At 36.6% G+C, this 13223-nt stretch overlaps 1 protein-coding gene across 5 annotated transcripts in view; it reads left to right on the top strand.

The window, feature by feature from the left end:
- heatr1 (HEAT repeat containing 1) overlaps positions 1–12353 on the top strand; it is an 81418-nt gene extending 69065 nt beyond the window's left edge. For 2 of the 5 annotated variants that reach the window (XM_009306489.5, NM_199900.1), the window contains 7 exon segments: positions 724–858; positions 933–1037; positions 3438–3606; positions 5387–5577; positions 7695–7853; positions 10125–10233; positions 11928–12353. In XM_009306489.5, the coding sequence (XP_009304764.2) occupies positions 724–858; positions 933–1037; positions 3438–3606; positions 5387–5577; positions 7695–7853; positions 10125–10233; positions 11928–12016 (957 nt within the window). In that variant the 3' untranslated portion in view covers positions 12017–12353. 5 annotated transcript variants of the gene reach the window in all.
- Positions 12354–13223: the final 870 nt, after the last annotated feature.

The following is a 13223-nucleotide window of genomic DNA, read 5'->3' as shown; positions in this document are numbered from 1 at the left end:
TGACCAGAAATGTGCAAAAGCCCAAATCTGCATTTGTTGACTGACAGTTTGAGTTACTTTTTGGAATCATGAGAGATGTCGGTCCGACTCTATTTAATTGGATGAAATTTTTTTTGTTTTATGCCTTACCCAGAATCTAAAAACACAAAAAATTCCATTAGATCATTTACTTTAATCATTACTATTAGACTATGAAGAGACTTTTAACCAGCACAACAAAAAATGTTTCTGAAGACAAGCACCTACTACACCTTTAATTAAGAGGCGCGTGGATCCTTAACTCCGTTGTCCAGTGTCCTTCGGTGACAGAAGACTCAGCCACGATGTGTGTGCGCACACCGTATTTATAGTTCCTGAAATCAGTCCATAGTGATCCTCAGGCTGTGTGTGTAACCAGTGATAAACAGGAACCGGTGTGTGCGAGCTGCATGGTGGGAGTTGTAGTTCATTATTGTGGCCTGTGTGTAGTTCTCCAGCGATTAACAGTCGCTAGATTGCTGGTGGTCTTAACATTAAAAAATGTTTTTAATCACCCAGCGACACCCTTTATTATGTTTAGAAATGTGTGACATATTCTGTCTGTTAAACAGAAATTAGGGGGAAAAAGTGGGGCTAATAATTCTGAATTCAACTGCATATGTAGAATTCAGTGATCGTAAAAACAAGTTGTTACAACTATGCTATTATCAGCTGATCTCCATATTCTGTGTATTCTCTGTGCAGAATCGTCTCAGTTCTCTGATGAACATCCTGAAGGAACATATCAGCCACATGGACAAAGACCAACTCAATAACCACCAATCAGAGCTCACTTCCTTCTTCCTGTCTGCGCTTGATTTCCGTGCTCAGCATTGCCAGGTATTAAATCCCCCCTGGTACAGTTTTTCTTTTTCCCTGATTTCATTCATTTACTGACGAATATAATTTATTAGGGCGATCTGAAGAAGACTGCTGAGATCGAAGGCTGCGTGATCGACTGTCTGCTAGTGATGATTATGAAACTTTCAGAAGTCACTTTCAGGCCTCTTTTCTTCAAGGTAAACTTCTGTTGTACGTTCTCCAGTTATAGACAGACTCTAATATTTACATGCATGAAAAACAATTCTGACTGGAGCTTTCAAACTACAGTCTTGTCAAGTGTAAAAACTGAATTTTTTTTTTTAAGTCTGTTGGGTTTTTGTGTAATTAGTGTTTATTTTAGGATCAGTTTGTAATTTTAAAATGATATCATGCTCCTAGTAGATGTTTATTTTGCTCTTGCTCTTTAGTTCAGTCACTCTTTAAACATTGAAAGCATAAGTTATGTTAAAGGGATAGGTCACAAAAAAATAAATGTATTATTTATTTATTTATCCATTCTCAAGTGGTTTCTGTTGAACACAAACGAAGATATTTTGAAGAATGTTAGAAACTGGTAACCGTTGACATCCATAGTAGGTAAAAAATATACAATGGAAGTCTAGGGCTACCGTTTTACATATTATTTCTAACTATTTATTGTGTTTAACAGAAGAAAAATCTCAAACAGGTTTAAACAAGTGTGGGGAAAGTTTCATTTTGGGGTGAACTATAATTTTTAAAAACGACGAAAAAAGCCACTCTATAACACTGGTTCTCAAAGTGGGGGTCGCGGGACAATGAAGGGGGATCGCCTGGTAATTTCCAAAAAAAACAATTTTTATTAAACCATAAGAATTACCATATTTTATCCATAACCTAAAAGACAAAATAGTACTTTATAGTTACTATAGTAGCTTATACACCTTATTTTTCACGGACGAGCGAGCACAGCCATTTGAATCTTTTTGGCTCGAGACTTCCGATCTCATTCACTTCCATTTATTTTTAGACATTAAAAGCAGCTCGTTTTGCTGTTTGATGTTGCAAACTGATATTGTTTTATTATATTCTTCTACTTGGTCTGTATAGTAATGAAAACATTTGTTTGTACAGCAAGTAGTTAGACCGTTTTTTGCCGTTTATTATTCCTAGTAATTTCTCCCATAGGCGTAGAAGTTCTAAAACAGGCGCACTTCTTCCTTTTAGAATAAGGTCAATAGTTACTAGTTCTGTTGGATTGCACCCCTAGGGTAATTGCATTATATCAAAGACACAGCAATAGCGTCAAATGCAGCAGATTGATTTTATAACACCAGATTCAATTTTCTGGCCCATTTACAGCACTGACATGCATTAAAAAAAATTAAACGAAAAATAGACTTGGGTCTATTAGTGTGTGTGCGCCATTGTATCCAAGGTTTCTGTATTTACAACCACCCAAGAGGATATTGGGCGTCGCGAGTCACTGGCATTGTTATTTTGGGGGTCGCGGGCTGAAATGTTTTGGAACCCCTGCTCTATAAAACTGCAACTTGCTGAAGTGCATCTGTCTCATGCAATCTTCCAAGCAGTGCTTTAGACGCAACGTACAGACTTATAACTATATTCTCTTGAAAGCTCAAGAGAAGTCATTCACTGAATATATGCTCTATAAACCATTTTTAGATAAAAAGGCATTCATTTAAATGTTAGTGTTTTGACATAAACATGAAGTACTTATAATGAACATAATTGCATCGTTAAAAAATTATATATATAATTGCCTTGCGTGCAGTTTAAATGTCTTTCAGATTGTATGTGTTGATTGTTATAGACCAGGGGTCACCAAACTTGCTCTTGATGGGCTGGTGTCCTGCAGATTTTACCTCCAACCCTAATAAAACACACCTGAGCAAGCTAATCAAGGCCTTATTAGGTATACTTGAAACACCCAGGAAGGTGTATTTAGGCAAGTTGGAACTAAACCCTGCAGGGCACTGGACCTCCAGGAACGACATTGGTGACCCCTTGTTATAAACCCTTTTGAGGGATGTAAACAAAAACAATGGTCCTATCGTATTTCCTGTTTACATTTTTAATTTCAATAGCTTCCGAGAATCTAAAAAGAGCCACATCATGATAATGTCATGATAGCTGTTTTAACATTAAGATATGATTCAGTCGCCTCTTGTTACAGTTATGAAATAGTTTGATAGCAAGCAGGAACTGTTCATAGGCCAATGACTTGACCACATTGAAGTGGTCTTTATATGAATTTAAATGTCACTTACGTTTGGACAAATGGTTGATCATTTAGCCTTAAAGGGATACAGTAGTTCACCAAATAATAATAATTCCCTCACTGTTTACCCACCTTTAAGTGATTTCTGTGAGCATATTGGGTCCATGCGGGCTCCTATAGATCCTCTGCAGTATTGTGATGATTGGGATGCAGTTCAACAGATGGTTCATCTGAAAAAAATCTACCTTCTGCCGCTTTTTTAAATGATTAACTAGAAGTCAAGTTGTTGTTTTTTGCTCTTACAACTAGGATCAACAACAAGATTTTTGTCAGGCAGTGTAGATGCTAACTGCATCATATTTTCTCTCTTCTGCAGTTGTTTGACTGGTCAAAGATTGACGGTGCTTCTAAAGATCGCCTGCTGACCTTCTACAGACTTGCAGATCGTATCGCAGACAAACTCAAAGGACTGTTTGTGTTGTTTGCTGGCCAGCTGGTCAAACCCTTTTCCGATCTGCTGCATCAGCTCAACACTTCCCACACAGGTAAATCTGCACGTTTGAATGTTTCTGTGATGTTGCAAATACATCTTTAATGTATCATCAGAGTGCCAACAATTTTGTGTAGCTCGTGTTAAAGGATTAGTTCACCAATAATGTAAAATTCTGTTAATAAATGCTCATTCACATGTTCTTCTTGAGTCTTTCGTTCATCTTCATAACACAAATTAAGATATTTTAGATGAAATCCAGGAACTCTCTGATCCTGTATAGACATCAAGACGTCCCAAGACATTTAAAGTTCAGAAAAGGAACCAAAAACATTCAACTATAATCATACAAAGCTCCAAGAACACTTTTGTGCATTTTAATAGCCTGGTTAGAGATTACAGCGGAATTATATATACATATAATACCGAGGCATGGTCAATCCGGGCTCAAACAGACCTTGTTGTTTTGTTGATGAACCTCCACAAAGCCATGGAGTAGAGCCGAATCATAGTTTTTTACGAGCCAGTTTGAAGCATGAGCAGTCTCGCTATTTTTGCTTGCGCTCGCCGCATGTCTACATCTGAAATAACAAACTTCTTGAGCTGATGATATTAATGTGCGCTTGATTATTGACATACTTTTAAAACCCGATTCTGCCAGACACTGATAAACACGAGAGTAAAGCGCAAAAAAAAGGAGAAACTGGGAAAAAAGGAGCACAGTATTTCTTCAGCAAACATGAACAAACTGCCATGTTTTTTTTTTATCATCACCTTTTGGACTAAAATGAACTCAGGATGATGGAATGACTCTCTAACAGAGGCTACATGTGCTGCTGAAGATTATAGACACAGATGAAAGGTTTTCACTAACTGTGGGCTATATTTTGTGTTGTTTTGAACCTAAATAAGGACGAAATGTCTGCTGTGTGTAGTTTTTCTGTAGTTGGTAATATATCAGGAACTGTAAGGGTCTGTATGTGTTCATATATGTTGCATTTATGTATTTATTTTATATAATTACAGACGTTTTTGCACTTGATCTGCAGTTATAATCAAATCCTGTTCATAGAAAAGTTAGTAATAAACATTTAAACACAAGTATTTATGTATGTAAAGCGTCTGTTTTGTGACGACGTGCTTCTCATATGATATGTGAACGACCCGTACAGCTTTATTGTAGAATTTTCCTCGAGCGAGAATGATGTGACTGAAACTGTCTGTCATACACCACGCTCACCAAAAGTGTACCCTTGGTAGTGGAAACGCAAGCCTAATAAAGGTGACCCGTACCGACCCAAACCGCACCGTACTGTACCAGTCAGTGGAAATGAGCCTTAAAAAAAAGTGAAGGAAAAAAAATGTCTTCTCTTTCGCGACCGGTCAGGGTAAGTGTTTACTACATGTGTTTACTACTACTATTTGATGCTGACATCATACTGCCCGTAGTAAACACACATCCTGACCTGTTGCAAAAGATGTCATTTTTACATGTTTTACATTTTCAATTAGTCATTTTTTGGTGCACAAAAGGGTTCTTGAAGCTTTTTGAAATAACTATTATTTTAATTCTTGAAATTACACTTAAACACTGAAGACATGGACATTTCTGATTATGCTTTTGGTTCCTTTTCTGGATTTTGAACCTCTCTGATTTGTCACTGACTATGGAGAGTCAGAGAGCTCTTGGATTTTATCTAAAATATCACAATTTGGGATGAACGAAGGTGTCTTAATGTAATTAGTAATTAAAATTTTTTGCTGAACTAACCTCTATAAGGAGATGAGGAGCAATAAGATTTTAATGCTTACATTTACTTACCTTCTGCCAATAGACAAAGCCTTCTTTGACTCCGAGGATGAGAGTGATGAGGATTCAGATGAGGAGGCTGATGATAATGTGACAAAGAGCAGCCTTTTGCTACAGTATGTGTTGGACTGCCTTCACAAGATCTTCCTCTATGATACTCAGCACTTCCTCAGTAAGGAAAGAGCTGATGCCCTTTTGTGTCCTCTGGTGGATCAGGTCAGTGCAGCACACAAACTGAACATCAATCTATTAGCACCAGTAGCTAATATATATATATATATATATTTATACATCTATATATAGTGATTTGTCCACTATATATAGTGATTTGTCCATTTCTCATTTTTATCTTTTGAATTAAAGCAGCTTTCAGCTTAAAGTATAAAACATCTAGATCCAATTTTCTCAACCACGTTCCTGGAGGACCACCAACACTGCATATTTTGGACGTCGCCTTTGCCTGTCACACCCATTACAGGTCTTTCATTCTCTGCAAATAAGCTGATAAGCTGAATCAGGTGTGTTTGGTTAAGGAGACATGGAAAATGTGCAGAGCTGGTGGTCCTCCAGGAACGTAGTTAAAAAACACTGATCTAGATGCTGTTATTCCCTGGGAGTGTGATGTGGTATTTTTCTACAAATGTTTCTCAGTGCTGTTCCTGATAGCGCACCAAAAGTACATATTTTGGGTTTCTGCCTAATCAAACACCAGATTTCAGTCGTTAAACAATTAAAGAGATGCTTCACCTAAGAATAAAAGTACTCATTTACTTAATCTTTATTTGATTCAAAACTGTTCGACTTTCGAAGATATTTTGTAGAAAGCTGTAACCATTGATATTTGATCACATCTGTCATAGTGTGGAAGATTATTTGGATACTATATCATTTTTGTCACTAGAGGGCGCATATTCACCACAAACAAAGGTGTATTATAAGTATGCTGTGTCTGAGCATGGAATCATAGGAGTTGTGGTCTTTATAAAATCATACAGGTCTCTTGTTCATGTTTATGGTTTAGCTAAAGTATTCAGAACTTATTATCATGGTAGTATGAGGCAGATTAAAGGTTTTTGCACCCTGAAGTATAAAGTTTTAACTTCATATTTGTATCCTAAAAATCTGTCCCGCACAGAAACTTTTCAATGAGTCCAATGCATGTTAATTAATCCATTGTGGGGGAAAAAACGCACAATTGGACAATCATACAATTTAAAGTCAATTAAAGAAAAATACTTACATATTGTGCCTTTAAAGTTGCAGTAGGTGATCTTCCACAATTTTAACAGCTTAGCATAAATCTCTAAATCACAGTCCCTCCCCTGCCGTCCAGAGCCACGCCTCCTTAAACACGAGCACAGCAAAAGAACCCTCTCTCATGTTATAAAAACGACTAGTGCTTGTCCGGCGGCGTGCAAGCCAAACTGACATGCGATTTTAGAGTGAATATTAAGAGTTGCATGGTAAACAATATAGGTAGAGACTAGGTGGAATAGCGCTATTTGCTTGTGTTTTGTTGTTAAACTAATTAAAATCTACATTATCGATGCTGTAAAAGGTCCCTTATGAAACTGAAAATAGTCTTATTAATCTTTAATCTGAAGATTTTAGTGACTGAACAACACTTCTGTGAAGATATTATAACCCTTTTGTAACAACAACATCTAACGGTACATCAGCTTTGCATAAAGCCAAAATAGTTTTAAAACAGAACATTACCTGTCTAAGAGAAATCCTTCAGACATGGTGTCATCCTTTCTACAGCGTGCAAAGGTAACTCCAATATTGAGTCTGGTTTTTGAAAAGTGTTGATTCAGCATGTTTTTGCCGATTGCACGTATACTCTCTCTCTCTCTCTCTCTCTCTCTCGTGAATGGGCAGCACGTCTATATACAGTTGTTCAAATCTGCATTTGCTGATTGACAGTTTGAGCTACTTATCAGAATTATTAGAAATGTCGGCCCGACTCTTTTTAATTTAATGAACATTTTTTAGTTTTATGCCTTACCCAAAATATAAAAATACATTTAGATCATTTACTTTAATCATTATTATTGGAATGTGAAGAGACTTTCAACCAGCACAACAACAAATGTTTCTAAAGACAATCACCTACTGCACCTTTAAGTCTTTGAAAAAAAAAAGTACTCTGACTTTATGGCATCAGGTTAAAGATTTTTTTTTAAATACAGCCTTATTTGTTAATATTTTTAATCTTAACAAAAAACATTTTCACTTTTTTAGTTCTTGGATCAAAACTTGGTGTTTTGAAAATGGTGTAAAGACCTTTTTTCCTGTCATAAATTAGTTACATGTGTGTTTGATTTCTGAAGTTGGAGAACATGCTAGGAGGAGAGGAGACCTACAAGAGCCGCATTACCACACACTTGGTGCCTTGCATTGCTCAGTTTGCTGTTGCCATGAGAGACGACTCGCAGTGGAAAGTTCTCAATTATCAGATTCTGCTCAAGACACGACACAGTTCACCAAAGGTATGCACATTCTCAATTATGTAACTTGATATTGAAGTGAACATAAGAACAATGCTGATTTCTTTTTGAAAAAAATGAAGTATTTCGGTCAACTTGTCAAGTCATTACATACTGAATACTGCAATGAAAGCCAGCTGTTGTTTTATGCTAAACAGAAATTTGTCAAATAGAATATGAGATTTCTTCTACAGTCAAACGATCATTTAGATATTGAATTTTGTTGCATAGTTGTGTTTGACACATGCAAATTATAACTGTGTCCTGCTTCTCACTTAAAATGTGTCCACAATTTCAGTCCTTGAGTTTAAGGGTGTTTGAATTTGAAAGTCTTTGAATTTGAAGTTAAGGTATGGAAACCCTGATATATTGAAGCAGTGAAACTCTCCAGTTGCTGTCCGTTACATATTTCAAAAACTTGTATGGGTCGCTCACATATCATATGAGAAGAACTACGAGAAGCACTTCTCACAAAACAGATGCTTTATACACATAAATACTTGTGTATAAATGTTTATTACTAACCTTTCTATGAATATAATTTGATTATATCTGCAGATCAATGACAGTACGAAATAGCCTACTGTGACGTCTGAAATTATATTAAATAAATAAATAAATGCAACATATATGATCACATACAGCCCCTTACAGTCGCCGATATGTTATCAATTACAGACAAACTACACACAACAGACATTTAGTCCTTATTTATGTTCATAAACAACAGCAACATACAGCCCAGTCAGAGCAAACCTCTCATCTGTGTACATGTAAGCTCTGTTATAGAGTCATTCCGTCATTCCCAGTTCATAATAGTCCAAAAGGTGGTGATGATAGATAACCATTGCAGCTTGTTCATGTTTTATGTTGCTGAAAGAATCACTTGCGCCGTTGTTTTTTCCGGCTCCTCCTTTGTTTTCTGAAAGGATCGAATGCCAGAAGCACTTTAATAATTGTGCGCACGTTATTATCATCAGCTCAAGAAGTTCGTTATTTCAAATACAGACTCCCACACACAAGCTCTTTCGAGAAAGTGAAACCGCTCACAATTTTAGTAAAACAAAAATAGGGCACGACAGATTTTGTTCTTCTTGGCTGTGGCTGTCCATTAAGACAACGACAAGGTTTGTTTGAGCTCGGGTTGACCATTGCTTGTTATTATATGTATATATTACAGTGTAATGTCTAGGTTGTTTATTTAAAACATAGCGGTTTCTTTGTTTTCATTGTGGCAGACGTTTCTCTGTAAACCAATAGCGTTCAGCTGCGCAACTAGCTCTGCCTTTTGGTACCCTTTTTGCTGTGCTTGGTACCTTTTGCAAAGGGTACCCAAAAAGTGGCACAGTATGGTTCGCTTTTAGGTACCTTTTGCCAGTAGAAACAGCCATAAAAGCGTATCGAAACCATACCGCACCACTCAGTGGAAACAGGCCATTAAGCTACATCTCAGCAGGCAGTTTGGGTTTAGGTCTTATTATAATAAGCACCAGAGGAGTAGATTTAGCATGGACGGAGAGGGACGCATCCCCACCAATATCCAGCAACTATTGTAATTTCTCCACCATTAATTTAATTCACTTAAAAAAAAAAATCATGCTGTCAATATTAACCCAGACATACAAAAGAGGTTAAATCACGTTCTGTCCTCGAGTCATAGCGCCCACAAACACATATGAACATTCTGATTGGCTGCGCCTTACCTTGCTGTCATGTGAGAGGCTGTAGCTGCATTCAGATGTAACAGCACCAAAACTACGCAAGGGAACTTCCTGTGCAAGTATAAGATGTGTGAGGTGTGTGACACACACAAGTGAGGATGGCGACAGCAAAAAAAAAGATGGACAAAGGAACTTTTTTCATTAAAGTCACAAACTCCAGTTCGCTACTGAATGAGTCAATCATAATAATGCTGTTAATCTTGTGTTTTCCCCCGCTTTACCACATATCGTTATAGCAGGCTGATATACACTCACTAGCCACTTTATTAGTTACATCTTACTAGTACTGGGTTGGACCAAATTTTGCTTTGAGAACTGCCTTAATTCTTCATGGCATAGATTAAACAAGGTGCTGGAAATATTCCTCAGAGATAGTGTTCCATATTGACATGATAGCATCACACAGTTGCTGTAGATTTGTCGGCTGCACATCCATGATGCAAATTTCCCATTCCACCACATCCCAATGGTGCTCTATCGTACATTGTGTAAAGTGTATAGTACATGCATTATAGTCTAAAATACAAAAACATTTTCTCAAAACTTTGTTCAGGTTCGTTTCTCTGCGCTTGTCATGTTGCTGGAGTTGGCAGGCAAGCTGAGGGAGAACTACATGGTTCTTCTGCCAGAGACCATCCCATTCCTGGCCGAGCTCATGGAGGGTAAGAACACTACACCGGTTTTATTTAAACAAATGGACACTCATCATGATTCTGTAACCAAAGTACACAGTGTTACCTATTGTCATCTCTGTTTTGTGGTTGCTTTAAGAGGTGCTCTAAGCGTGTATTTTTCATGCAATGTTTGATACCGCACAGCAAATGAGAAAAAAAAAACCTCCACATTTCCCAGAAACTTAAATGCACACGACAGGTAGTGTCAGAAAGCCGCGCGTTATTCCGGTCACTAAATGCAGTAAAAACCCTACACGAGGTTAAAGTTTGGTTGTGGTGCTAACGTGTTTACACTCTGTGCAATAGTTTGTTAGATACGAACAAACTGAATAAACAAAGAGCACTGGTCGCTCACTTACCAAATCTGTAGAGACAGGACAATCACCAGCAACTAGAGCTGCATCTTTATGAAGAGAATACCACAAACGAATCCAGATCTCAGCGTTTGCAGATGAGAACAGCTCTCAGGTAAACAATAATCCTCCTTAGACACGTAAGTTATTGTTGTCGCGCGTCGCGTACACTGTTAATCCACACGTGACTCTGAGCTCTCACAGAGAGAAAATGAAAACGAAACTTAATTGCAGCAAACTATAAAAGCAACACTTCACGCTTGTTTTGCCAACACAACGTGGCGTCTCTGTCCTGAAAACACGGTGATAGTAATGAATATTAATGAAGTTGCACAATAGAGCGCGCTGATTGGTTTGAACCAAGCCTTACTCATGCATTAATGCATCACACTGTAAGACGCAATAAGACACACTCTGGCACAGACGTCCAGTCTGCACGCTGGAATACACGATATTATGTCATGACCGTGACGCAGCTTCAAAAATTTGTTTCAAACCGGAAGTACGAATTTGCTTGAAATAACGCAAAAACAACCAATTTACACTTTTTAGTAAAATATATGTGTCCTAATAGTGTTTTTAGCAGTGTGGGACACATATACCACTGTCAACAGCTCAAAAAATGTGTTTTGGTGTTTCGTGACCCTTTAATATTTCCACCCAGTCCAGTTACCGAGCTATAGCACTTGCGAAGCCTACTAGCTAGCTTATGACATGACATAGCATGTTAATTAATTTTAACAAAATGGTAACCATGTTAGAAGCATGCTAGCAAAATACAAATAAATGTATGTGCATTAATTCATGTTAGCAACATGCTAACTCATTATAAAAATGATAACTATGTTAGAAATGTGCTAATAACATGTGAATTCATACTAAAAACATGCTAAATGATAACAGGATGCTAAGCATGCTTGAGACCTGCTGTTAAATCATATTAACGAGTTACTAACATGTTAGAAATAGGTTAGCGCATACTAACAGCATGTTATGCTTGAAATCTACTAACTTGTTAATGTTAGCACATCCTTCATTAGCAACATTAGCAGGATGCTTATTATTATTACTAATTTAGCATCAAGGTAATCGTATCATTAACAAGTTCATGTTAGCAACATCCTAATCCATGCTAGAGGTGTGGTAAGTCATTTTATAAGAGTAGCAGCATGCTAATTCATGTTAGCAATGTGATAAAAATATGAATACATGAGCAGCCACTCTGAACACTACCCTACTTTAAACTTCAAGCACTTATGGCTGTTTCAAGCCAACATAACAGTTTGTCCCTGCAAACTTTGCTCATGAAGCTCTTTCTTTGATTTACAGATGAATGCGAAGAAGTTGAGCACCAGGTTCAGAAGGTCATTCAAGAAATGGAGACTATCCTCGGTGAACCGCTGCAGAGCTACTTTTAATGCCACCTGAGGCAACTACAGTGTATTTGTTATCCTTACATAACTGATGAGCTGTCATGCTGAAACATGCGTCAGTCTGTCCACCATCTTGTCCTGCACATCCGAACACTTGACTGATTGGCAGCTTGACCAGTCCTGCCTACCTATGTGTCTATGCATATGTATATGAAGAAAATGACTGGATGCCCCGCCCTTTATATGAAAGCGACGCATGGGATGAGTATATGTGTCTGATGTTTTTAAAAAATGTTTTATGGCATTGAATGATGTTTTGTAATGCACACTGATGTATTTCTGTGGAAACTGCATATCATAAAAAGATTAATCTGGGGGAAAATTGCTTTTGTGTTTGATTAATTGGAGAAAGCAAATGGGTGGCATGCAAGTTCAGGTTCAGCCTTAGGCATGTATCAACTGTTTGGTCACACTTTACAATAAGGTGTCATCAGTTCATGTATTTTTACTAACATTAACTAATTATGGACAATACTTGAACAGCATTAATTAATATTCATAGTTTAATGCTTTGCTGTTTCGTAGCATATTCAAAGACATGACAACACTTACTATTTTTTTGTATATTAAATGCTAATGTTTTTTACAAACGTGTAACTAAAAAAATTTAATTGGTTAATTTGAATAAAAGTAAAATAACTGAATTTGTGCCTTTATGTAAAACATGTAAATTGCACAGAAATATTAGTGTAGCATACATAAACTGGAGGTACTGCATCGTTTATAAGTAATTATAGTAATTAATACATTAATAAGTAATTATTTAGTAGGGAGTATTTTTAAACAATATTAACAGTCAGGTTTACAAAGGTTTAGCTTTATTAACAATAAAAATAATAATACATAAACTCAATACAAATATTTGCTAACATATACTAACAAAGGATGAATAATCTTGTAAGGCATTTCTTAATCATAGTTCAACAATAACTATAATGCTTGATAAAATCCAAAGTTGTGCTTGTTAACATGAGTTAATGCTGTGTGAGTAAACATGATAATTAACATTAAATGTTAACAGTTAAATGATATAATAAATGTATTACTAATTGTTTGTGTTAGTAAATACATTAATAAAACATTACCTAATGGGTCATTATTCTAAATTGTTAACAAATTGTATGTATATAAGTCAAAATTGTTAGCTCCATTTTGATATTTTTTTATATTTTCCAAATGATGTTTAACAGAG

The sequence above is a fragment of the Danio rerio genome, chromosome 12, assembly GCF_049306965.1.
Source record: "Danio rerio strain Tuebingen ecotype United States chromosome 12, GRCz12tu, whole genome shotgun sequence".
Lineage (NCBI taxonomy): Eukaryota > Metazoa > Chordata > Actinopteri > Cypriniformes > Danionidae > Danio > Danio rerio.
This window is presented reverse-complemented; position numbering and strand designations above follow the sequence as displayed.